The 27,534-nt window shown below is 39.5% G+C and overlaps 1 protein-coding gene across 10 annotated transcripts in view; it reads right to left on the minus strand.

Annotated features, from left to right (window-relative positions):
• Positions 1-27,534, minus strand: part of LDB2 (LIM domain binding 2) — a 388,950-nt gene that overhangs the window by 36,726 nt on the left and 324,690 nt on the right. For all 10 annotated transcript variants that reach the window (XM_030492989.1, XM_030492995.2, XM_030492992.2 and 7 more), the window contains 3 exons: positions 16,328-16,500; positions 11,324-11,446; positions 9,638-9,721 (listed from right to left, as the gene is read on the minus strand). In XM_030492989.1, the coding sequence (XP_030348849.1) occupies positions 9,638-9,721; positions 11,324-11,446; positions 16,328-16,500 (380 nt within the window). The remainder of the gene's footprint in view (positions 1-9,637; positions 9,722-11,323; positions 11,447-16,327; positions 16,501-27,534) is intronic.

Consider the following 27,534-nt stretch of genomic DNA (forward strand, 5'->3'; position numbering starts at 1 on the left):
ATACACTGGAATACCACCACACTATTGGGAGAGTTATAAAAGACAGAGACTTGCTATTAAATTGACTATAATATTTCAAATGACACCATAGCTCTAATTCATCTTGTCAAAAGCTAATCAGTGGAAAGGTCCAGTGTAGTGTTTAGAAGATTGAAACTTTACTTCCTTCCTTTGCATATCACTATCAGAAGATTATTCCATTTTCTATTTAATTACTTTGATTGGAAAGCCTCTAGAAAGAAACTTCTGCCTTCCTCTAGACTTGGGATCTACATTACATTGTGGTATACAGAGTGGTAATACAGATGAAGCCGGGGCAGCAAAGCACCAGAGTGAGACAAGGTCTGCTCTGGAGAGTACTGCGATCTCTGCCTAATCACCAACACCATTTGTTTACACAGTGCTTCTGTTTTCCTTTGAGGCTTTGATCCAGCATGGCTGGGTCCAATCCTGCTTTATAAATGAGACGCTATGAAATCTAGGATAGGGAATACAACTGTGGGCTTTTTTTCTTGTGCCTCACACTCACTTTATGTAAAATCACCTTATCTTGGGTAGAAATGGTGCACAGTCCTTTAATTAAATCGGCTCTAAGTTTTGCCTGAATGATTAATAAAATGAGAAAATTCTCTGTCTTGCTATGAAAGCTCTATTGTTTTGTATTCCTCCATTCCTTTCTATTCCGATACCCTTTCTTCAAATCAGATCCCCAGGTTGATACTTGTTCCTTTGGGCTTACCTAAGAACTATAAATCTGTGGCTAAATCAAGTTAATTTTCTTTTGTCACAAAACTCTGGAAGAAAACAACAACAAGAAGTGCAATAAAAATAACCAGTTGTTGTTGTTGTTCATGAAGTATGGCATTTTCATGGCTAAAATTGCCCAAGGGAATGGAGAAATTAATTTCAATAAATTGGATTTTATGGGTATAAAAGACCTCTGAATAAATGAAAAACTATGAGATGACATTTGGATCAAAGGAGATATACCCATTGACTTTAATGGATGTTGAACTGGATCTTTGATTAACAAACTGCCTTAATATGAATTAACAGTGAGGCAGCACCACCAACTAGAAAAGGTAACAAGGCACAGGATTTCAGAAGCAATTCTGGGTAGGGAGGAATGTTCGATATAGCACAGTTTTCTAGCTGTGCAGAACGCAATACCAGAAATGACACAATTCAGATGGAAACCTGTGTTATCATTTGAATAATGTCTTCTGCCTCCACTCTGCTCACAAGCTTCACATATGTATCAGTGCAGGTTTGGTTCAGCACCTCTCCTTACTCGCACGGCCTATAGATTCTCCACATAACATCCTACAGGCCTACCTTAGGCAAGATAAACACAAAATCATGGGCTTATGTTTGCTAATTTGATATACCTGTTGGTATTTCTTTTAACACAAACAGCAGGTACGTTTAGAAATCAAAAGCAATGCTCAGATTTGCACCTTAATGACCACCAGATAGGCACTCATATTCATGTATGTGTACATACAGCAGTGAAAAAGTTTACTGACGTTTTTAATAGGTTAGTACAAAGGAAGAATATTTGCAATTAACTGGTAAATTAATAAACATTAATTTCACAGGGTACCTACAAAAACATGTGCTCTGTTAATATCCATATGCACGTATATATATGGACAGAATTTTGTTCCTCAGAACCAGTGCAATGAATCAATTTTTTTCTTTCTGCTTATTTTGTTTTTGATTCAGTTTTGTAAATTATGGTAATCTGGTATGAGCTAGAGTCTGCCCTGAATTGTACTGCTGAAAGTCAGGAGTCACTCTTTTGAAGTGGATAAGTTTACAGCGGTGTGAGGCCGTAATAGGTCAGACACTATACATAACTGCTATATTGTTCTCAGATCCAGAAGTAAGAAAGGGAAATTTACAATTTAGAACGTGTAAAATTCCCCAGCATCTTCTTGTCTTCTCCCTTCAGTGCTGGCAAATTTGGCGATGAGGTCCAACTTCAAGACAGATGCCAGCTGGTATGAATCTGTACTGCTGTTCTCTTCCCTGCCCAGCACCAGAAGCACTCAGGGAGCTATTAAGGACAGTCATCATTTGAGAGGAAAGGACTAGATTAGGTTTTTCATCAGATCAGTCTCCTGACCTAGCCCTGACAGTGCTTGCACCGATATAAGGGAGGTGACTGGAAGACAAATCTAGCTTTGTGTGTGCCAGTCTTTAAACCCTATAGAAACCCAGGACTATTTTTCAGTTTTGAAATGTCCCTTCTATTTTACTGTTTTGAGACAGCTTTTGGTTTTAAGGTTTCTGTTGTGAGTACAACATGGTGAGATTACAGATGAAAAAGTGGGAGTATACAGACAGACGGAATAACAAAGTGGGGAGGCATCCTCCATGCAGACGAGGATCAGGGCATGACACAAGGAAGATGAGAGCTTTTCAGGAACATCCTAGAAATAGTATCAAACTCAAAAGTCCAAAGCAACCCTTCAACATATGTAGACATGGAAAAGCCAAATTTGACCTTGAGATGCATCAAAGAAGATCACTTCAGCAGAGATGGGCAAGCAGTAATGCCACTTTACCTATATAAAGAGCGGCAGAGCAAGGGGAAGGGACAAGCAGGCTAACCAGTAAAATTAACTATGTGTAGAAAATGTTTAAAAAAGATTACATGACCTAGTTGCTTTTGATACCACAATAAACAGACTCAAGAAATAATTTTTCTGAAGATTAAAAACATGAGGTAGGGGGTTATAGGATTCACTTTCCAAATCAAGAGCAGACCACAGGGCTGCCATAAGCTTTATACAATGAATACTTTCAGGTTCTAAAATGACTGCATCCAAAAACAAAGGTTTGAACCACCAGCTTTGCATTAAAGCCTATTTCTTAACCTCTTCTGAGCACCCACCGCTCCCTGCATAATAATTTGCACCAAACACCCATGGATATTCAATATTAAACAACTAATTAAAATTTTTGCTGTTTTCATTGCTTTAAACAAGAAGCTGGTTTTGGCGTTTTCAGGTCTTCACACAAATCGTACCTCTGCAGCTCTCATTCCTAAACTTAATTAATAGTTATTATTATTTATGACTGCACTGCATACTAGTCCAAGCTTTAATTTCGTCTTCTAAAAAGACAGCCTTTGGCTGTGTTCTTGGACTTTTTTTCTTAATCTTTTTTCTTTTCTGAAATAACATTACTAGTTCAAATCTTGTAGCTTGTTTTTATATGGCCAGTGCTTTGTCTTTGTCTCTCTTTTTCTCCCTTTTACCCTTCTGACTTTTTTATTTTTAAACTGCTCCAGCCTAACTTCATTCTGATTTCTTACTCATGGATGCTTCAAGGACTCATATCACTGATTATCATCCTTCCATTCTCATTAGTTCAGACCTTAATTTTATTTCAAAGGTCAGATGGTCTGTATGTCCAGTGGGCACAGTAGCTAGCTTGTGCTCATGCACAATATATCTTTCTCCTTAACTGATACTCATGAGCTTGGTAGTGCCCTTTGTATGAAGACTGGCCATTACCATCTCCAGAATACTGGCAAAATTTGCCATTTCTGCTAAAATCTCAATTTGTTCTCTAATCACTTGCACTCTGTTCCCATTCCCCATTTTTCACTGGCTTCTGAAATTCCTGCTATCCACAGGAAATCTTTTTCTGAGCCGTAAGAAGCAGAAGTGGTCACTACTGCACCAGCTCACTGTACTTTCTAAAGTCTGGTTTAAAACTGCCATCTGATTTTTTTTAAATGCTATTGGGTTTGCTCCATCTTTTTTGTTTTGCTTCTCATGTGCCACAATTTTCCCATCTATAAAACATTTCATTTTAATAAAATGCTTAGAGATCAGTGGGTGAAAAGCACACTGCTATTATTGTTAAAATCATGAATGTTATCTTTCCAAGCCATGTCCTGTCTGAAGACTGCTGCAGCTTCCATCCTCTCTCAACACATTTCTAAGTTGGTGTTTCTCTACCTGTCCCACCCTCTGCAACTCTCCCATCCCTGTTTCCTTGTCCCAGCCACCGCATCCTGACCACTTATGTTTTAAAAATTTTGCTGTATCTTTTTCTCTGCTCTTTCCTGCAACTCTTGATAGAACTATTCTTTGATGTTGTGTCTTTATTAAAAAAAGTTTAAAGGTAACATCTGACTGTATAAGCTGTTGCAAAGAATACATGTCTTCTCATTTATTATTCTGAAAGGAACATATAACACTGTCTATAAAGCATTAGATGCATGAAAGATAGGGACAGAAACCGCTGTGATCATTACTAAAATAAATGCTAAGAAATTACATTACCAGAAAACCTTGGCAGAATCAGCTAATTATAGTTGGCGCAGATAGATTATGGATAGCCAGCTATAGTCATCTGAATCCTGCGAGAACCTTCTGATTTTGACTGCATTTTCATGGGGAGACTTGCCACAAGCTGAATAGGTTTAGGTTGAAAAATTCCATCATTTATAGGAATAAAGTCTACAAAATATGTCTGCTTTCAGCATCTCCAGTTCTGAAGATTCTTTAAAATTTTGACAGCTTTCATAGGAAAAGCTTCAGAATGATTAAATGATCCAAACCCCATCCTTTGAGTGCTTGTGAACCCTTAATAGAACTCTTATTCATATCCATTAGGATACAGTACCTCAGAATTATAGAATGGTTTGGGATAGAAGGGACCTTAAAGCTCACCTAGTTCCAGACCCCCCATGACACGGGCTCCCTTCCACTAGACCAGGTTGCTCAAAGCCCCATCCAACCTGGCCTTAAACACTCCGACGGATCTCACTACATGATCATACACTCTGTTCCTCTAGCATCCCCAGTTCAGTGCATAGCACAAAGTAAACAAAGTTGCTGTGTGTAGGACTTCATTCGTATCTACTGAAGACATGGGACCGCAGCAGAAGCGTGAAGCAGGGAACTGCAGAACAAGAAAGGATGAGCTTAGAGTAACCCAATGCTCCTTTAACAAACTGCTCCTGTCCCCAAGCTCTACTACAGTACCAAGCCATGGAAAAAGCATTTTCACCAGTGTGTTCCCAGAACCACCAGCTGCTCCTTTATCAACTGTATAGGTAGCCTGAGACAGCAGAATGCATCCAAGGCCAACAGTTTTTAGTATATTTTGTTATTGGTATATAAATGCTCTGCAAAATCAGGCCCTTGCTTTGTCAGAATGCACTGGAGCAGTTGTTACTGACTGAGGGCTACTCATCCCGTGCACTGCATGTGTTGTGGAGTCTGTGAGAAAGACAATGCATGATGATGTAGTTAGAAGATGATGCCATAATGTAACTCACAAAGGAAAATGAATTCATGTTGCATGGGTGACTATAAATACCGCATCTCTTTTCCCTGAGTATGTGACTTGCATCCTTAACACACTTGCATGTAATCTTTCTCTTTCTTCACTGAAGATACACTAACAGCTGTAAAATACTGACCCAATAGCTGCCACAAAATGTTACATATTAGGAGCAAAATAGCACTCAAATGACTTGAGTTTATATCCTTTCCACACATGAAGCCATATTTAAAAAAGCAAATTTCCCTGCACATTAAAGGGAACTGTTGCATGCATGTCTATTTTGCATGTGCAAAAGAAAACTTTGCATACACAATGGGTATACATACAAATGGCTTTTGATTATAATGTAAGTATTGCCTTTAGAAAATTATGTCCCATTAAATAATTCATGTTATCCTCCTAGCAAAAGAAATCCAAAAGTATCTAGTGAGGAACTAAATTATTGAAAGTGGGGATTCAGAAAATATTGTCCTCTATGTTGCAATAGTAACACTTCATTATTGGTTTATATGGAAAACAAAAAAATTAGATAATTTGTAGCTCAGATAAACCTTGGTTAATATAGCCATAGAGGAGGTAAGGGGAAATGGGACTGTGTGTTCCCCTGGCTAGATATCTCCCCTGATGCAGAGCAGGAGGGCTCTGCCACACTAGCTCTCATTTTGCAACAGGCAGAGGCAGATTCAGCTCCATTGACACCAATAAACTGGCTACCAGAGCAGACCACAGTGTGAGGAGGATGCAATAGCTACACATGAGGAAAAGCTCTAAAAAAATCACTCCAAACCAGGCAGTGCAAGAAAGTAGAGACAAATTCTGGAAGCCAACTGGGCAAGATACAACTGTATTTCAAGGCTCAGGCCAGGTAGGCCTGCCTAATTGACAGTAGGGGCTGGCTTTTTATAATGCTAGAAATTTCAAGAGAATAAATCATTGTCTAGAAGGCAGCAAGAAACATTTGACCTCCAAATTGTGAATAGTGCTGCAGGTATAAAGCTACTGGGTTTAGAGCGCATTCAAATCCATTATGCATTGAAGATCTAAATAACATAGCTGAGCAACTAGAAAATTACATAGAAAAAAATAAGATAATGCATGGGGACTACATTATCGTAGCTTGGTGGAAACTGTTCTTCTGAGTGTTATCTCCATCTTCATACTCTGTACAGGATTCCTGTTTGCTCCTGGACTCATACCCACTGAATCTAGGATATAGGTCTTGGCCTTATTATCTGATAGTTCGTAATATCTACTACTTGATGACTTGATGAGAAATTACACTTTAAAAAGCTTGATATTAATTTAAAACCTACAAGGTTTTGCTCATTATTTCTGAGACAGTCTATTCAACTCCTAGTCAGCAGCTACAGCAAAGTCTGCTGACCCCATTGATGAGGTAATCAATTATGCTGCAACAAAACAAACTAGTAAGTAGAAAGAAAGGAAGCCTATGGTTTTACACAGAGCCAGAGAAAACAGAGAGAAAGAGCATTTGGCAAATGACACAGGACAAAACATTTCATTTTCAGGTTCCAAGAAGATATATTTTAAATTTGTATTAAATACGATTTACAAAATCAATGTTCTTCTATGCTGGACAGCTTGATTTGGAGTGACTGAAGACAAACCAGGGCATGCATCCAAAGCTGTGGCTCTAAAGGCATGTGGCACTCTGGAATGGAGGTTTACATGCCAGCAACTGCAATTATCCCAACTAGCAATGATTTAGCATTCTGTGATGTCTAGAGCTTAAAAAACACAGGCTATACCTTTATATCACAACCATCTGAAATCCAGGTTTAAATTCTGCCTTTAAAGAGACTGCAGCACAGCTTGCTGCTGTGTGCATGTTGGAGAATAAAAATGATTAATTCTGCCCATCAGTGAAGTTTTTGCTTATAAGTATAACAAGCCTTTGCTGTGTGCAGCAGAAAAAAAAAAAAATAGGAAAATCATTTTTATGCTTAGTTTCAAATCCTTATTCAAACCCATCTAACAGTGCTAATTACCAAACACCGGGAAGACTGAATAAAACATCAAAAAACGCTAATTTATAAAAAACCAACCCCACAAAACAAAACACCTTAAACCTAACCACATTTACCACATTTTTTAGTGCATGATTTTACAATCCTGAGTGCAGAAAAGATTTTCATGTTAAAATTAACAGAGGAAAGTAATTGGGAAAGAAGTAAATCAAAATGGAAATATATCATGTAATATGAGCTCCCATGATGATCTGAACGACTGAAAAAAAAGAGCAGAATGATCAATTCCTCACCATAAGACAGAGAGATGCAAAGATTGGCTTGGAAAAAAAAGAGATTTCCTTTTGGAATCACCACAGCGGGAGCCAGAGGAAGCTTTGCACCCAAAGACCTAATGTTGTCTGTTAAGCTAACAAAACTAGTCTGGAAGAAGAAAAAAAGTAAGACTTCATCTTTTCATCCCCTTCCACTTCACTGCTCATCTCCCAAGTGCTTAGCTTGATCCCAGTTTTCTTTTTCTGAAGATTTTTTTCTCCCTCCCCCCCTTCCTTTCCTTTTTTTTTTTTTGATGCTGATGGGGGGAGCAGCATGGGTGCCTGATGCCAGCTGCCTCCTAACAGGGACCCTGCCTTTCTCATTTGCATTGTCACATTCAGCAATTACAGAATATACCTCAAAGAACCCAGAAGGGGTCAGCGATAGAGGTAGCACTGTAAATTCAGTATGGCTTTCTGAGCCTGGCAGAGGACAGGTATGAGTACTGTGGCTGGTGTGGGCCAGCCACGTGCTTGCTGGTGTGTCCGGACATGCTAAGGGGATCGAAGACCTCAAAAGCGAGGCAATGCTTATACCACAGAACACTTTGGAAAGAAAACGTGGAAACAGCCTACCTAAGCCAGCCACTAGCTGTCCAGTTTACCTAAGGGTGTAATGCAAAACTTGGCATGACTGAGGAGGAATCCCCAGTGGGGATTTCTGGACAACATGCTCTAGGATGCCTCACCACAAGACAATGACGGTGTGGCTATAGGGATGTTGCCAAAGCATAACAGTCACTGTCTTTACCAAACAGGCTAAAAGAACCATGAGAAATACAATGCACACTACATAGACATATTATTCTTGAATTTATGCATGGAAGAATTCTAATTCAATGTAATATCCCTCTGGGGTTTTATGCCATATTCTTCTTTCAGTTATACAAACCTGCCCTGCACAACTCAGACTATAATTTGAACAGTAACTTTTACACTAACACTACATAAGCAACAATCAGCAATGGTTTTTCACATTGGGAGGGTAAGTACAACCACAACTATAAGCTGTAGGGATACAGTGAGATATCTCACCACACATTTCAGGAGGACAGCTCACTGTTCTCCTGGCAGTTCAAAACATTTTGGGGTATGACATCATCCATCAGCAAGGTACTACGAGGTTCAAAGACCTGAATGAAGTGCAGCTAAAATATAGACTATCAGGTACAGGTCTACATTAGGCTGAAAATAACTGCATTTTCTAGTGTTCTCATTATCTTAAAAAAGCATCTTGTATAATTGCTCGTACAACTAAAAGGAATAAAATCAGATATTCTGGCCAAGTTAGCTTGCTGTATCATTACGCAATTTGCCTCATTGTATCTGCTAATGGCATGTCTAGAAATAAGAAAAATCTGAATTTCAACCTTGAAATATGAACTCTACAATCCCGTATTTCAGTGTGTGCATTGTAAGCCCACACCAGGGAATACTTTCAAAAATAAAACTAAACTTCCAAACTTTGAATGCACTTTAAGGGTCAAAAAGCAATGGGAACAAATGCATTATTTAATTGCAAAAAACACACTCAATTCAGTGCAAGGCTGAGGAGGCAGCTCAGGCTCCCAGAGGCAAGTGAGGACTGCTTTGAAAGGGCTGGAGCTGAGCTTTGCCTCAGCCCTGCCTCTGCCTGGAAGAGGTGGGGAGGTCGAAGAGCCAGAGAAGACAGGCAGCTCTTAATAAGAATGAGCTGCCATTTTCTCAGGAACAGAGAAGCAGAGAGGAAAAATGGTGGGGAATTTCCTGCTTACAAAAAATAAAGTCATAACTGAGAAGAAAGACTGTTAAAGACAGGGGCTACTCACACACTGCTTTGACTCCATGATAAAATTCTTATCCTTTTAATGGCACATTGTTAGCAGCTATATCTTTATTACAGTCTGTGTTTCTCCTTTACCTTCATTAAGGGTTAGGTCCATTTCTTACCTGACCAACACAGGCTCTGCTCTCATTACCTTGATTCAAAGCTAACAGTAACTTTTAAAAAATGTTCACAATAATCATCAGCTATGGTGTGCTTACCCTGAGGTAGTTGAGGGTGAAGTTTGTCAGACCCATTCGAGTGATGTTTTTGGACAGCTGCTCCAGCACCTGAGGGTCTTGTGCCTAAACAACAGAGGAAAAAAGAATTTTCACTTTGCTTTTTGTCTATTTGTTTTTTCCTATGTGCTTGGAGGAGTGCGGGGCGGGGGACGGGGACGGTGTGTGTTTCTGAAAAGAGGTGCCATTCCTATGGAAAAATTATACATTGATGCTAAATTTATGTAATAAGTTACAGACTTCTTTTGGCATAGGAAATTATGAAATTGGAGCAGAATAAAGACTGTTTTCCAATATCTTCTTTCTGTCTCTGCCCATTCAAAAGATAGACCTAAGAGGTCTGGTCATGCACAGGGGTGCAAGTAAGTGGGGCCCTACCACAGATTCCTGAACGATCACAGTATGCTTTAAGCCTCCAGCTTCCTGGCTGGAGCCCCACCAAACTAAGCAGACAAAGGCAGGAATACAGAAGGCATCACTTTCTTTTTGTGGATAAGAAAGTGAAGCAGAAAGAACTCATCAAGGCACCTTCAGCAGAGCTGATCATGGATGTGGCATTAAGCACAGACTGAAGAACCCTTCTGGTCTAAGTTATCTTCCCAGAATCAAACAGGAAAAATGCAAGTACAGTCCTTCTCTGACCCTAGCCAGGAGCTTTACTTGTGAGACCAGCTTCCTCTTTAAAATGAGATTAATCTCATTACTAAAATTAATACCTGCTGGTTGCTGGCTAACCTGCTTCCACTCTCTTTGAATTGCAGTAGCCCCCTAAATACATAATGTCGCTCATGGCCATCCTCGTTGTCCCGTAATGGGATACTGTTGAAGAGTTCAGAAGATCAGCCCTCTACAGTAAAAGATGAGGCAGGTTTTCAAAGGTATTTTCTTCAGGCTTGTAACAGCACTTTCAAAAAAGCCCAGGCTTCTTAAGTTAATTAAAATTCCTCACTATGAATATATCTTTATCTATGGATAGCTAAGTAATTTGATGTCAAAATACAAGCACATATTAAGGCCTGTCTTATCCTCTATAAAACTATAGTCCTGCAATTAATTTTGTGTATGGAGCACTACTAGGCAGAATGCTTCTAAAGTGCAGAACTTGAAGTGGCAGTAAGACTCTGTCCTTTGTTTCTCTGCAATGATTTACCTTACAATATTTTGACTTCAACTTCTAGAATATTTAATATTTTTAATGTTCTATTGTGTGTGTTTTCATTCAATTACAAAAGAAAAGTCATTAATTGTGAAAAAAAAAAGGAGATCAGAATTAAAATTCTAAAGATTTCTAAGTAAATGCATGGTAAATACTTATTTTCTGTCTCATGCAATGGTAACATTAAGTTTGCTTCATTTAAAGACTTCATACCTACAATGATGAAAATTCACTGAATTGCAGTTCATATCAATAAGAACAAATTTTCAGCTGATGCGCCAAATGGGATTAAAAGGAAAACTATGCGCTAAACCCAAATGAAAACATAGCAACAGTGGCAACAATAGAGCACTGAGAAACAAGGGACTGATGAAAGAACTTGTAAAAGGATGTAGTTGCAGGCAAACCAAAATATTTATAGTTAATTGCCTTGGGTGTGAAATTTGCTGGAGTTCTTCGTAAACCTAATCTCATCTGTTTGCATTAGGTCAAGTGAATAAAGGCTTACTTACATGCATGGCTAGAATGCTGCGTGGGACTAATTCTCTGTATTGTCTAATAGTAAAGTGCCATGTTTTTATTCTCATAAGATCATCAAAAGTAAACTCCAAGATAAGACGTCCTTCTGTGCACACCTAGAATACATAAAATGCATGAAATAAATTCCCAGGAATTTTGTTTTCAATGGTATTGTATCATCAATTAAACAAATTTGAATGTATCAGAGCAGTATTCTATTGTTCATCTCTGGTAGATTAATTGTTTTTGTTTTCTTGGGGAGAAAAAACAAATGTGGGAAAATTACTTCATAGGCCTTACTGTGGAGACAGTAACTTAGAACACTATAGATTTTACAGCATTTTACAAACATGGAATATTGTATGCACTAAATCTAATTTATTGCATCAATTCTCCTTCCCTCACAGTTCACTACTGCTAACTACTGACTGAACCTCACAGTGGAGGTGGCTGTGGTGCAACTGTGTGCACCTGATGTCAAGTTGCTGAACCAGTCATTCCCAACCTGTTTTATGTTGTCCTCTCCTTACAATAGCTTGGCATATAAACCTTCCTTCCATGTCCAGTTGGAGTACAAAGTGCCCTGAATGCCTCTGGCCAAACCTGATATTTTTCCTGTTTTTTTACTTCTTGTGTTTTCCAAGTTTTCTTGTCTTTTCCAGGCATTTTATCCCATTTTTATTTTTCTTTCATTTTGTATTTACTTTTATTAATCCCCCTTCCAAGAAAAGCCAGACAGAGTGTCTGCCTTGTCTCTGAGCTGCATTGCCACAGGAGGTTTGAGAGCCAGGGGAGCAGAGGAGAGGTTGCAGTCATGGACAACAGAGCTGCTTCCACAGAAAGTGGCTCATGAAGCTTTGTGAGGGGTCTTGTCTAAGAACGGAGAGAAAATATGGGGGGAACAAATGCAGCAAGTGGGAACTACCTGGAAATTAAAAATAAAATAAATTACTTTAAAACAACTGTCCACAACTTTCTGTAGAAAACCTACTATGGTTGTAGTCTTCTTTTAGGTGCAAAATACACACCTGGCATGGTATCTTCACTAGGGGTACCATGGAGAACTGTAAATGATGCCTGATCTGAAAATCAACTACCTCTGTTGTTGATTATTTTTTTTAATTAACTTCTGTTCAAAGTGGAAAACTATTGTGGAGCTATATAGGGTGTAACAGCTTTCAAAATAAAAGGTTTCTGCAACTTTAATTTTAATACAACTGGTATTTGAATGAAAAACCTAGATTCAGTTCCTAGATTCAGTTGAGTCTGTTGAGCCTTTTTACAAGCCCCAGCTCAGACTTGGCTAGTTCCCATTTGGTCAATGTGTGACTTTTCTGGTTAACATTTCACTTAACATCATCATAATTTTTCCTTCTGGTTGTTTCTGCAAAAACACATAGGTAATTTTAACAGGCACACCATATAGACAAATTAGGGTAGATTTACGAAGGAGAATCTTGCAACAGGTTCTCATCTGCCCTTTTCAACACACCTTAGTGATGCTTTCAAATTTTTAATGTGACTTATTTTGTCATTTGACCCTGATTTTGACTTTCGCATCCCTTGCACTAAGATGAGAAATTACACAGGGGTACACATGCACACACATGACGATTCAATACCAGAAGAAAAATCTTTTATATTAATTTTACTGTGTTGAAGCCAAAGATCCTGATTATTGTCTAGTTAATATGAAAATCTTTCAGGTTTAAAATATTTTTTTATAACAATACCTGAGGCTTCTCAAATGTTTCTTCCCTTAAGCTCAAAACCCCACAGCTCTTAACAGATTTATTTTATGCACTGGCATTAACAAATTTTAATAGAAAAACTAAAGCACATTCCTCATATCACAGTGGGAAAAACTTATACCTCTTATAAACGAATTTCATTTCCTTATGCAGAGCAGAATTTTATGCATTGCTTTTAATCAATAAAATTGGTGCAATTCTTATTTTAAACGGGCCTTTTTTTTTTTTTAAAGCTGCCTTTTACATAGAATCCAAAAAATCAAAAGGGTCTCCAATTAAGAAAACATTTTCTGTTGTGCTGAATTCATGTTACCGTACTGTGAGCTCTGACATTTTGTTTCTGTGGTAACCAAAATCAGCTGATTAGTTGGCATGGCAACAGAAAAGATGTAATCCCAGCAGACACACTCTAATCAATGCCCCCAGCACAGATGGTCTCCGGAGGATCAACAAGAAAGAGGCTGGCAGGCATTCAGTGTATCACGTGGTTGCTCTAGACTAGGCCAGGAAAAAACTAAAAAAGAACATTTCTCAAACTAACCAATAGCTTTTTAACCCCTTCACTGCACTTATTAATTGTAGAAATTTCAACTGCTCGCACCTATGAAAACCAACTTTGGTCCTGTGCCTATTGCTCAGAGTCTTGTTCTCTTAACGGGGCATCTTTTAGAAGTCTTCTCCTTTTATCAACTACCATTTCTCAAACCTGACTCGTTGCTTGAAAAGAAACCTAAGGCTTACACAAACCCGGGAAATGCCTCAGTTTCAAGGGCTTCACCTATAAAATCCAGCTGATGGCCCCAGCGTTGGGTGCAGGAAGAGAATGGTTCGAACATGGGGTGCTCACTAGTCTAGTGGCAAAGGCAAAGCTCTCCTCTGCCAGTCTATTGGGAAATACAAACATCCCTAACTGCAAAAAACCAGTTTGCCCGCACTTTACAAGGATCTCTTGCCCTCTAAAGACAAGCTGGGCTACTCATATTCTTACTGTTAGGTATGTTCTAGCCATATTTGTTGGGAAAAAAAAAAAAAGGAAATGCCATTTTATGTATTTGTCCGATACTGCAGTATGCAGTGAGCTGCTCTAACTAGGAAAATGTTGAAATGAATAAAATACAGCTGCAGATTCCTGATTCAGTATGTGATGAGAACTGCTTCAGTCCCTGATATTAGAAGTTAGTGAACTTGCAGCTTTGAGATTGTTTGTCAAGCTGAAACAGGTATTAACAAATATAGTTAGTTTGTATTTTTGCATTTGTGGAACTAAAAACTAACTACTTCTTTGTGATAGTTCCACTGGGACAAATGCAGACTTGATCTAAGGACCTACACAGTCCATTGGAGTGCTGCTTATTGTGGGAGGTCTGCTTTGTTCCACCACAGATACTGTGAGAGTAGGAACTTACTTTTGGGTACAAGCTCTGTGCCCTCAGTATCTCTGCTAGAAGTTACACATGCACAGTTGAGAAAACGTTTGGCTCTAACTTGTTTCTGAGAGGGTAATATATACTTTTCTACCTTATTCCACTAACTATTGTGTTTTATTTTATATTTGCTCTTAAACACAGTTATATTTTTAAAGATACAGCCATTAAACCCCCCTAATTTTTCTCCTAGAATCCAAATCACATCCCCACCTGAACTTTTCTACCAGGATACAAAGGTTTATGTCAGAATCTGCAGCAGAAGCATCAGGGCTGAAGCAGGCTGTGCACTGCCAGGGCTGTGGCAGAGAGACTCACTGTTCACACAGGACGGTGCTATGGGAGGTGCCTGTGGGCCCCTCATACGAGGTGTGCACCCAGCCTGGTCCCTGCTGCTAGTCTGTTTGTGGCTTGCTGGATACCAGCCTCCTTTTGAAAGTAACAACACTGTAATGTTCTGCCACGATAAGTAAAATAAACTAACTGAATTGAGAAAAGTGTGTTGTACTTACTGATTCCAAAAAATACCCCATCTTGTATTTGCTATTGCATTAAAACTTACACAAAGGGAAATGGCACTAATCGCTTTAGGGAGCTCTGAAGAGAAGCAGCTACTGTATACCCTCGTCATGTCCTCTGCACATGGCCAGCACACATGACTCCTTGTGAGCTGGGAGGTAGCAAGGAGGTGCTACCTAGGACTATCTGGTCTCTTTGTAGTTCTCTATCTCTCTGTTTGTGTCCATGTAAGCTACGGGGGGCTGGAGTGGAAGAGCTGAAATGACACCACCATTAAACACAGACCTCCCATCTCATCAGTGCTCCCACACATCAGCGGCTTCCTCTCCCTCTTCATTGAGCTCCACTCCAAGAGCCACGAAGATGGCAGGGAAGACCCTACAGAGGTATGGGACGCAGATATGTGCTAAAACAGCGTAAGACGTGGGCCCTGGTCATGATGCTTTCAATAGGCAGTGGTTTCTTTGACCCTAAACCTCCACAGTCCTGCAGGTCAAGTGTCAAAATGGATGGGTTATCTCCTCCTGCTGCCCCTTCTCCTTTTGTGCTTTTCTTCACACAAAGGTTAAAGTTCATACAGATGAACAGGTACAAGATGGAAAATTATAATTTCCTGTTAATTTATGAAAGGGGATATTTCAATTTAGATTTTTTTAATGTGAGGAAAAGATTATTTTAATTTGTATTTCCCACCTTTTTGGTACTGTTTTTTATAAATACACAGCACTGAGTTTAATTACAGGACTAGAAGTGGCCAATGCTTGCAGATAATTCACTATCAATTACAAATATTGAATATTCACTAACTGCCTGACCCAGAGCATGTTTAAATCAATTGACTCCTTCCATTGACTTCACTGCCCTTTCAACCAGCATCCTACTGTATTAAATCATTATTTTCCTAGAGATTTATAGCCCTTGGACTGGGTAAGTATCAAATGTAACACACACCTTCCCAAACAGTAGGTACCAGCAATGTGAAATCTCATTGTTGCTTTAAAATCAAGCCCAGAGAAAAGGAGATGAGCAGGCTGAATATAATTCATACAACTGATGGTTCTGGCAACCTGGCATTATGTGCTTCTCTTTCAATCTCTCTGGGAGAATCGCAGAGGATGCCCACAGAATTTTCCAGTCACGTAATGAATATAGAAAATAGTAATTAAATGGTTTCAAGGGTTTTCAGTATTAGAAATAATCTCAGTCTACCAGAAAAATGCAACAGCCAATTTTTTTCACCCTTATACACACTGAAAAAGAAAAAGAAAAACAACAACATGCTTTATTGAGTCTTCCCTGTTACCTTGGTAAACATGGGTTTTCCATGCTGAGTGACCATGGTGCATTGATCACAGTCCACTGTGATGGATGAGTTGTGGTATGACTCTTTTGAGTGCTTGAGAATGTAATACAGGTCTGTTACACCTCCTTCAAAGACAGTGCTAAAATAACGAGGAATGAGGGTCCTTCCAATTGCTGTGAGGAAAATACAAAGCAGAATTCAGCAAATGCTCTAGGTTATAAAATCTCAAACCATTTTCTAACAGAACATGAATAATTTTAAGTGCAATGAAATCAAACTTTCATTTAACGAATATAATACATGTTCTCTGCTGCAGAAACGAAGTTGCGCCTGCTCCCATTGAAATCAATGAAAATGGCTTATTCCATTCAGAGGGAGCGGGCTCGTCTTATTTAATCTTTTTACATTGATGGCAAGTTAGAGTCACTCTTGAAACCATCTGCAAGGTTTTTTCTCCCAAACTAATTATTATACAGAAAACCACATGGCGTCAATTATAACTGAAAGTTGGATATTACTCATAAATGTGTAAATACAAGTGGTGAGCATTTACAGAAATATACTTGTACACCCAAAAAGGCAAAGCACATTTATATATTGGTGTTGTGTACACATATATGTTTGCCTGTGTGTGTGCACATGTATATATATAACCACCCATACATACACACACGCATGCACGCACTCTTTATTGAATAGGAGTCCTACTGCTGCAAAATGAGAGTCCTGGGGATTGAAGAAGGACCTGAGAATGCAATATGATATATGATGTACAATATATGACTACCAACAGGTCTATCTGAGATCTCTCTTAAGACCAGAAGTATTTATTACAGAGTCTGAGCAGACATTTGAACTAGGACATATGCACCACTTAAACACCAAGCTATGGACTCAAGGTACCCAATTCTGCAATACTTATTCCGGCAAAACTCTCATTGAAGTCACACCTCTCACTTCAATAGCAGTTTCAGGTAAGTACTACAAGGTCTAAATCCAAATACATAATAGTGAGCTTCTGTGTGTTCTTCAGATGCACAAACTAGTAAAAGCACTGACATTAAAGGCAATTATCTTGTACGCAACTGATGTTTTCCATCTCCTTTTTTACAGATAAATTTGGGTGTAACCACAAGCATGGTATGACAGAACATTTCAGTGTATAATAGACTGATACTTCCATAGTGAATGACTCACTGCTTTGCATGCTTTAATGAATCTACAGTAATTCTGAGTGGTGGATACATCAAAATTGCCTGCATTTTACAGAGGGGAAAACCAAGTGATCTAAACTGTGTTTTGGAAGAATGAGACAGAAGAGTCACCATCAACAGGCAAGATTAGCATTTATTAGTTCCTAGTTTGTCTGTTAGGACTGTGTGGTGACTCATGCCTCCCTCATCTGCTCTATACTTTTGAGAGTAACTTCTGAAAAAATTATTTTCATAGGAGTTTTTCCAGCATACAAACAAAGGCTCCTGACCCTAAAAATGTATTTGCAAGTGGGTGTTGTAAATTAAAAAGTATGGCATTTTCACAGTAGTTCTGTGAAAACAGTTTCTGCTCTGTGCATTACAATGTGGAATATTGCATGATCAGTCATAAAGCACATTGTATGATGAAAACATACAAATATAGAAAATCAGGACTCGTTAAAGCTTTTGCTGTAATATTAGATATTAATGTAATGTAACGTACAAAAATATACGACATTCTCTAGAAGCGGCTGACAATCCCATGAATACGTTGAATGATGATTCTACAACTCTAGCTCTTAAAAACCCCCACCTACTCACCATCTATACATTAATTTTCTACAGTTTTTTAATTTAATTTAGAAAATCTGCAGTCCAGTGTATCAGCATAGGACTCAACTCAAGCTTTAACTCAAATCTCTCCATGTTGGTACGGTATAGAGTAAAAAGTGAAATTTACCCATCAAGTTAATTTCTTGCTCCCCTAAGGCTAATTAGTGCAAATTAAATTTCCTGGTAATCATCCTAAGCAGCAAATGTGTGATATGAAAATCCAGCATTCCTACTGACTGTGATAAACCTCTATTCATGTGACTTATGCACTGCATAAATATCTTGAAAGTATTTTAACTGCATTTTATAGACCATTCCCAAAGTAGCATGGTCATATGGTGTTGCTTTTTGCCTTGTATTCACAGCTACAACACATTCGAGAAGGCTAGAAATAGATTAAATACCTTGTTCTTATTACTTTTCTTGGTAAGCATTACCTAGGTTTGCCACAGGGATATGTTACTGTGAAAAACAAAGTGAGGGACCAAAAGATGCAAAGGAATAAAGGTGCACAAAATGATATGCCCTGTGGAACCTGATTTTCAATGACAGATGCCCATGTAGACCCTGTCTGAAAATAGCTAATGTAAATTAGTCCAGCATAGATGATTGTAGTTAATATTCAGCTTCAGAAGAAACATTAATGGAAACTTGTGTTAATAAGCAGGCCTGTCCTCACCTCACCATGTGGCCTTGCCAGAGAAGACTGAAGCAGGTTCAAGGTTTTGGTTCTCTTCTGAAGCAGTCCATGGCTTTAAAAGATCATTTCATTTCTAGGATAAATATGAAACTCTCTACAGTGGTAACAAAGTTTATTTGTGCAGGAGATGGTATTTCCAAGAACAACAAAAGGCTGTGGAAGAGCTCTTATAAAGTCTAGGGATCATCACAGACTCTGTGTATTTTAAGTTCAAAGGACTTTTCCTTGATTTTTTCTCCTCCAAAACGTAATTGTGTATATGAGTAGTCAAGCACTTACGATTGCGCACTCCCAGCTATGCTGCATGCATACATACAATCCTTTCCTGATCATAGGAATACGAATATGTCAAAAGCACTTTTCCTTCCCTTCTCACAGTAGATGGCCACCCTCGGGTGTGGATGTACACACTCTAGCCCTGCCTGCCACTGTATGTCCCAACAGGATTCTAGTAACGCCAGGTATCTTCTGCCAGAGTCAGCTGAATACTGCTTCCTAAAAGGACTCTGACTAATATGAAGGCAGTCATATAAAATGGTTTGGGTTGGAAGGGACCTTAAATACCATCTAGTTCCAAGTCTCCTGCCGTAGTTGCTCAAAGCCCGCCTAGACCAAGTTGCTCAAAGCCCCACCCAGTCTGGCCTTGAACACTTCCAGGGATGGGGCATCCACAACTTCTCTGAGCAATCTGTTCAGTGTCTCACCACCCTCATAGTGAAGAACTTCTTGCTATGTCTAATCAAAACCTACCCTCTTTCAGTATAAAGCCATTCCCTTATGGGACAACTTGATACCTGCGACCATCTCAGGATGTTAGTTTAGCTAGCCTTGTGCCAGTAAAGTGAACTAAACACCTTGCAGAGCAGAGAGCGCTTTATATGCTACTGTCACTGAATTCCTTCGTGGTTTAGAGCTTGGTTTTGAATCCATGGAATGGTTTTATAGAGCTCCTCCATCCTCTCTCACTGCACTTCCCGAAAGGAGCATCGGATGGACACCCTCAGAGCCAGTGCACAGACCTTAGCCACAGGAGCACTGAGCATTTGCAGTAGCAGTTTGAGTACACAGAGACTCTGGTAATTTCCTTTCTTGGTGTCAGGGGCCTGAGGGCAGCCTGAGAGCACCCTGACTTCAGGGTTGGGCTGCCAGGCAGATCTCCCTTCCAGCTTCTCAGGGGAGTGTTCGCCCGGCTACTCCAAGGCTTTCTGCATACATCCCCGTGGAGTCCACTGCAACTGGATTTCCTTCAAGTCTTATCTACTATCCAACTGTTGCTCTTTATTCTCCTCCAGTCTCTTTGCTCACCTACCCCCATGGTCCAATCCTCCATTTTCTTACCTTATGGTTGCTTGCTTTGCACTGGTTATCTTCCAAGTTCACTGTTCAACTCCCAGTATCTCCCTGTCTTCTCTCCCTCTCCTTGCATGCTGCCCCTTTTTCTCTCATTCAAGGAAGCTCATCAACCCTTCCCAAGTCCACCCGATTTCCTCATTCTCCTTATTTAAGCAGGCCCAGCTATCTAGTCACAGTCTCCTTTTTCCCCACTCTCCTCAAAATGCCAGCTTCACACCTTTTTGGTGCCCTTCCTACCCAGCCAGGCTGTCCCGGCTCCTTCTCCCAGGCTCCCTGCCTCAGCAGTCAGCCCTCCTTCTTGATTTTGTGTCCCTCATAAGATTTTCTCTCTGCCCTTACCCCCACTCTGCCTCCCCCTAATAGCAGTTAGAACAGCAGTTCTTCCTCCAAATTAATTCCATCTCTCATTCCTTCCTTCAGCTTCTCATCCAGACAGGGTCCAGGCAAAAGGACCTCTTTCCTCTGGGCCCCCCACCCAGCCAAACATCTCCCCATCCCCTGTGTTTTTCTCATTGTCTTCCAACTCTCTCTCAATCATCCTCCATCTTCTTTCATCTCCCAGTTACTATTTCTCTCCCCTCTCTCACATTAATGTCATGTTGCCCTGATTTTTTTCTTTTCTCTTTTTTCCCCTCTTCCCTCTTCTTTCCTCCACATTCAGGTCAAGTTGCTTCCTTTGCAGGGCACCTGGATCCCGGGTGCATCCGCCAGCAGTGCAGGAGAAGGAAGTGCTTCCTGCTCTCGCGTGCAGCACTGGCTGATGCTGCCCTGCGAGCTTTGCAGTGGAAATGCCCATGACTCTGCACTGCCCTGAGCTGTAACTTGTCTAGTTCCTCTTTGCAGTTGGTGTGTGGATAGCCCCACTGGGCTCCTACAAGGAGCCTCACTATGTTCCTGGGAAAAGAAGTCCTTGGAAATTTTGGCTGTCAGACTCTAGTAAAGCCTGCATTGAATACTTAAGAACGGGCACTCTTCTTCTGCAAAGATTTATATATTTGATAAATTCAGTAAGATTTCCACAAAGATGACAAAAGGGAAACCCCTCTGAAAAGGGAAGCAACCCTACTCTAGAGCATACAGATTCTTAAGCATTTAAAAAACAAATTTGCAAGACTTTTTGTAACATTTTCTATTTGCAGGGAAAGAAGAAATCCTTTTTGGCTTAAATAAAAAAGAACTAGCTAAAAGCAAATCCAGTTTCAGCTTCATTGGGTCAAGTTTGGCAAAATTATAAATAATTAGAAAGCAGGCCTTTTAATGGGACTTATCTAACAAGATTAATAATAGATGCTATATCATCTGCCTGCAAGAATACATTAGAATAGCCATGACTGCAGATGCTGAGAGTCTGCGCCCAATATTTGGGCTTAGGAAAGCAGACGTAGGTTCACACCCACATCTATACAAATGCTAACAGGCTCTTACAGTCACATTACCCAGAAAAGACCTTTTTATAGTGTGAAATGTGATACCCTGCATTGTAAGATACTGGATATACTAGAAAGAAAATTCACCTGCCCTTCTGCATTCAGGCTTTAATTCACATCACTGGAATGCTGCTTAAATTATCATTTTGTCCTGAGCAGCATCCTTCATCCCCAGCCGAGTATCTGAGGGTGTACTATTGTCCATGAGAAGAGAGCACTGCCCCTTAATGTTTGCTTCATTTGTGCTATCAAATCGCCAGATAGCAAGGCAAACTGACAAAGATCAGCTGGATTTAGCAACAGGTAATAGTTATTTATATGAAAATGTCTGTAAGAAAGGCATATCGGAAGTTACTATTTTGCACAAAATATAATGCTGTCACCTGCTGGAATGACATAACTTTAGCGTAGTCAGTGGTATAACAGCCTGGCTATATGTGATTTTTGTATACCTTTCTGGTGGACCAGAGACCTAACTACAATTTTAGAATTGAAGTAAGACAGGTAGATTTGTAAGACTCCCACAAATACGAGCTGCCCAGAAATCAATTCATTCAATCTATGAACATAGGCAAGAAGCTTTATAGGTCGGTTACAATTATATTATGTATCATTTCTTAAGTATCATTCCTGGAGAATTCTAAAGAAAAGAATGAAACTATCTACCATAATAAATGGCCCAAGGCCTGTCTCAGGGAGGGATGCACTTAGGTCATGCTCCTGCTTTTTGGCTTGGGCATGCAACAATAATGATTAGGGTGCCCCTGTGTCATCCTGATCCTAGCAATCATTATTTTCATGCTGTCCTTTCATTGATTTCCCCTTTTAAATATGTTTGCCTGAGTGTAAAATGCTTCATTCTCTCAGGAATATGTTTAAGTTTAAAATTATTTTTCCTTCCCAAATTAAGCCAAAAAGTCCATTGATGTCTAGGTGGGAATTGGCATAACTTGTGAAGTTCAGGGGTTTTGCAAGCCTCAGAGTAGCTATGGGCAGAAAGCCACTTTAAAAAAGTCTGTAATATAATTGTGGTACCGCCACACACCATGTGGTGGTGATGGTAGTGTTGTCTTGGGTTTTTTTTTTCCCCAAGGAAGATTTGCATAAAACAGAAAGTAAACATGTTTTTCTAGTTCACAGGAAACTGGTATTATTTGTGGGCTAGGAATAGAAGAACACTTCCTCCCTTTGTGTCCCAAAGATAGGCTGTTAAAATCTCAATGCTCTCTCTTCAGAATGAAGGTTCATGGCCTCTTTGCAGGAGCTGGGCTAGATAGTGCACCCCTCCTTGCTCACTGACCTGTTCATATGCTGCCTTTACAGTAGAAACTCTCAGGGGCAAAGACTTGGATTTAACATATACATATATATACCATGTAAGATAACTGCCAAGTTGGAATAGAAGTGAAACAATGGAAGTGTTAATCAGCGAAATAAAAATATTGGTTTTATTGCTTCCAGGCTGGTTTTTGCAGCTCTGAATCCTGTCAAGTCCTATGTCTTCAATTAGAGCTAGGTTATAAAATAAGTAATAAAACAGACAGAAGTAAAAACACTAAATATAAAAAAGCCTTTTAAAGTTCCACAGAATCAGCAACAGAATGGAAAAAACCCACCCTGTTCTTATCATTTTAGGGAGCTCTGTCTGGAAGCTCTGGTGCAGCCTGCAGCTGATTATCTCATCAGCATGCTATAGATGGGCTTGAGAAACTCCACTGGTTGGAGCTATGGGTTTTCTTGGCTCCCAACACAAAATGTTGAGCTATCCTGTAAAGCTTCAGGCAGACCATGAAAGTGTCTTGCCTGAGTGATTATCACAGCTGGATCTCAGTAATTAAATGGAGATGCTACAACTAACTCTCCCTCAACCAGATGTAAGAGCTAGGGAAGCCCAGAGATGACTTCCCATTGATTGCAAATGAGCTTTCCTGAGCACCCCGAAAGCAAGCCTGAGCTTTCTGTTAATTGTCAATTGACATCTGTGTGGGCCAGAGCTTGGCATGTTCGTTTACATATGTTTTTGAAACTGAAATAAACAAATCAGTACACACAAAGCAAAACTTCATGGAGTTACACAGTGAAGTCATTGCTGTTATTCTGCCTATACATCTATTTATCTAAATTTGTCCCAGGGAAATAGCACAGCAAGTGTGTTCCCTCCCAGACACAGTCCATCTGGTTGGGACATGGAGGGAGGGATCTCTCCATGAAGCTGGACATCAGTAAAGCTCCTGGTTTCAGTACTGTGACCTGTTCTCTGGAAGAGCTGCAAGGCTGCTTGCTTGTGGGAATGCCCCTCCACCCTTTTAAGACCTTACGTGTTAAGCGATTCAAACCCAAACAACGTGTATCTGTCAATTCCCAGGAAAAGCTACTGTCAGATTTGATAGTACAGCATAAAGGCAGTGAAAAGACAGTCTAATAAGTCCAAATTCTGTCTCAGAAACGTGTGGGCAATGTTGATTAAACCACCCACATGTATCCAAGGCAGAATCTGGCACACACAGACCTGTCCTTTTTTATTCCCTGTCTAGTGGGTAAGATTGGGCTCCTATCATTTAGACTACTTATAGAATAAAAATGATAATGTATGATTAATTTCCACTTTTAGGAAAATTATATCTATTTACACAAATTAAATATTAAATAAAATTAAATGTATGATTTAAAATCTATTAAAACAGTAGTAATAATAACATAATTAACAGTATAGTTATACTATTAATGGTAGTATACTGTAATATACTACACTGTTTTTAAACATTCAAAAAACATCTATATAATTTAGAGATATGATAGATTTTAAACTCCATGATGTTTGGAAGACAGTGGGAGTACTACCTCCATATTGCTAATAACACACAGCTTTTTGAGGAGTAAAATTAGCTGTATATACACATTTTTCCCATGTTCTTATAATTTTGTTTTTATCTTTACTAACCTACTTAGCACTTTATGGAAATCGGGGAAATCTAAGGGTTCCAACCATTTTGCCTTTGTTCTCGATTTTGTAACAAAACTGTGAAGTGGATGACTAATACAGATTCAGCACAGCGACAGAGTGACTTGAATCCTTTCCGCATCCAGAACCCAATGTTTTGGGGTGTTTTTGTTTTGATCCATGTCATTCTCATGGTATCTGCAATATCTTATTTATTTTATGTCAATAATACTGCCTACAGTTAAAAAATACAACACAAAATACTAAAGCTTATAAAATTCTAAATGTCTAGGTTTCCCTCTCCAGTTCTTTCTATCCTGTGTAGTTCAACCATTGTGTTACATTTGGCTCTGCCTTTTCTCCAATAAGTGTTTTCTACCCACATTTTACCCTGGTGAGGATTCACCTCTGTAATTTTGATTCACTTGACAGTGTATTTCTTTTTCTCAAAAGTCTGTAACTAGCACTTGAATCCTCTAAACCACACTTGAGTCAAGAACAACTAACAGAAACTTCATGACAATGAGGCCTCAGCTTAAGTCCCCCCACCTTACGACCCTTATTATTATAGACATATAATCTGCAACTCAGTCTTAAATTCATAATCTCCTTGAAGAGAGACAATATTTTACTATAATTCATTTTGGTAAAAACAGAAAACAACTATAAAAAGCTCTGTATGTCCCAGTAAAAAGCTGAACTGCATCAGCACAGTTTTTCATTGGGCTCAGCCAGCCTACTTATTACAATAAGATTTCCTCCCAACCCTTTCCTTATTATACCAGCAGCACACTGCCAGTCTTTAAAAAATTGCTCACTACAGAATTCAGTCTGCAGATCTTGAGTATTTCAGCCTCAAATTAAGACAGTTGATCAGATGTGGAGAGCAAGTAGCAGAGTCCCAGATCCCTTTCACAGGATGGCAGCTGGGCTTGGAGGGAACCTCAGGAATAATGTGGTCCAACCCCGCCACTCAGAGTAGGGTCACCTGCAGTGGGTTTCCTAGGACTATGTCCAGTTGGGTTTTGAATATCTCAAAGGATGGAGCCTTCACGACCTCTCTGGGTAACCTGTGCCAGTGTTTGACCATCTCTTGAGAAAAATGCTTTTTCTTATGTTTAAATGGAATTTTCTGTGTTTCACTTTGTACCCAGTACCTCTTGCATTTCACTGGGCAACACTGAGAAGAGTCTGGCTCTGTCTTCTTTACTCTGTCCCCATCATATATTTACAAACATTGATAAGATGCCCCTTCTCCAGGCTGCCCAGTCTCCACTCTCTCAGCCTCTCTTTGTATGGCAGATCTTCCAAACTCTTAATCATATTCATGGCTTTGCTCTGGCTCACTCCAGTACATTCATGTCTTTTTTCTAAATGATGAGCCCAAACTGAATATCCTACTCCAGATGTGTCTCACCATCACTGAGGGAAAGATCTCTCTCAAACTCTCCCTAACACAGCCTAGTGCATTGGCTGTTGGCTTCTTTGCTGCAATGAACATTGCTGGCTCACAGTCAGCTTGAACTCACAGCTCCTCTCCTGCAGGTGTCATAACCGGCACCTCAAATTCAAGCACAAATAGCAGAACACCAGCCCTGTACAGTTCTGTACCAGCTCCAAGCTTTTTGCTCTGTAATCTGTAACAACACTCTAAGAACTCATGGAGTCTGCTAACTGATCATAAAATGAAAACTCGCAACCCATACAATTTGTTGTTTAAACAACCGAGTTGGGTTTCTAGCAGTACAGAGCAGGGCAGACCCTTACCCCACATTGAAAAATTCAGGCGTTCTCACAGCAGGCACATTTCTGAGGAAACTTATGGTCTAAGCTGATTTTTTAGGCTGCAAGAAGTGTTTGAGTGGATTACCCTTATTTTTTTTCCACAGACAAAAGACACACCTTAGATGAGGAAGCTCCAGTTTTAACTGTAAAACCTCAAAATCTTATAAATCAAACCCATCTCTCCCCAGCAACAATATATATGAATATTATAGCAAAGAAAATATTTATATTTGGATGAAAAATCTGCACTCTGAATGCAAATAAAGCCAGAACAAATGGTTTGCCTGGTCCCAATATACAGCCACTCACACTTCTGCTTGTGCTAATCTCTCTGAAGAAATGTATTTCAGTTAACTTTGTTCAACAACTGCAAAAAAGAAAGTTTTAAAAGCAAGCCAAAGAGGTTATTCACAGCTATATGACAAACCACTGTCAAAACACAACAAACCACAACCAAACTCAAGCAGAAAATGACAAAATGTAAGACCATAAAAATGATGGAAATTGTGCAGGACAGGCATTTTAGATGAACAAATACAATCTGTACCAGCATAAAGGACCAACATAGCACAGAAAATGATACCCAGAGAAGTCGTCTCAAGAAGTAAAGGCAAAAACATGAAATTCAAATGACAGGACACTGAAAGGAACAGACAAAAACCAGGCAAACCATCCAGTTGTATTAAATCAAGCACACCCCTGACCCCTGACTTCATCTGACCTATCAGAATACTAAACACAGCATAAACAAAAAAATTATGTAAAAGCACAAGCAAAATGACATTAAGATAAAGTAACATTAGCCATACCCTCACACACTGCCACAATTCTTTTATGCAGGTACCCAAGCTGGTCTGGGGCAAAACCTAGACAAAGAGCTCAAAACCCAAGCTTAGCTGCTGCAGGAAACAGGTGTCTGCTTCTTTGCTTCAGCTCCTGCTGGTGGTCGGTTAACTGGACAACCCACACATTTCACAGCAATCAACTTGATTAATCTCTTGTTGATCTGAATCCAAACAGTTCCACAAAAATTAAGCAAGTCACTGGAACTACACCGATTACCACCTGCAAGGATTTTGCTATTATGCTGGGGTATCTCCCCAAGATTGTATAAATATTCGAGCTATTGCTATGAAAGATCTGTTGGGCTATATTTGCTGGAGCAAAGTTCAGAAGACAGATGTCTACAAACA

The sequence above is a fragment of the Strigops habroptila genome, chromosome 7 (assembly GCF_004027225.2).
Source record: "Strigops habroptila isolate Jane chromosome 7, bStrHab1.2.pri, whole genome shotgun sequence".
Classification (NCBI taxonomy): domain Eukaryota; kingdom Metazoa; phylum Chordata; class Aves; order Psittaciformes; family Psittacidae; genus Strigops; species Strigops habroptila.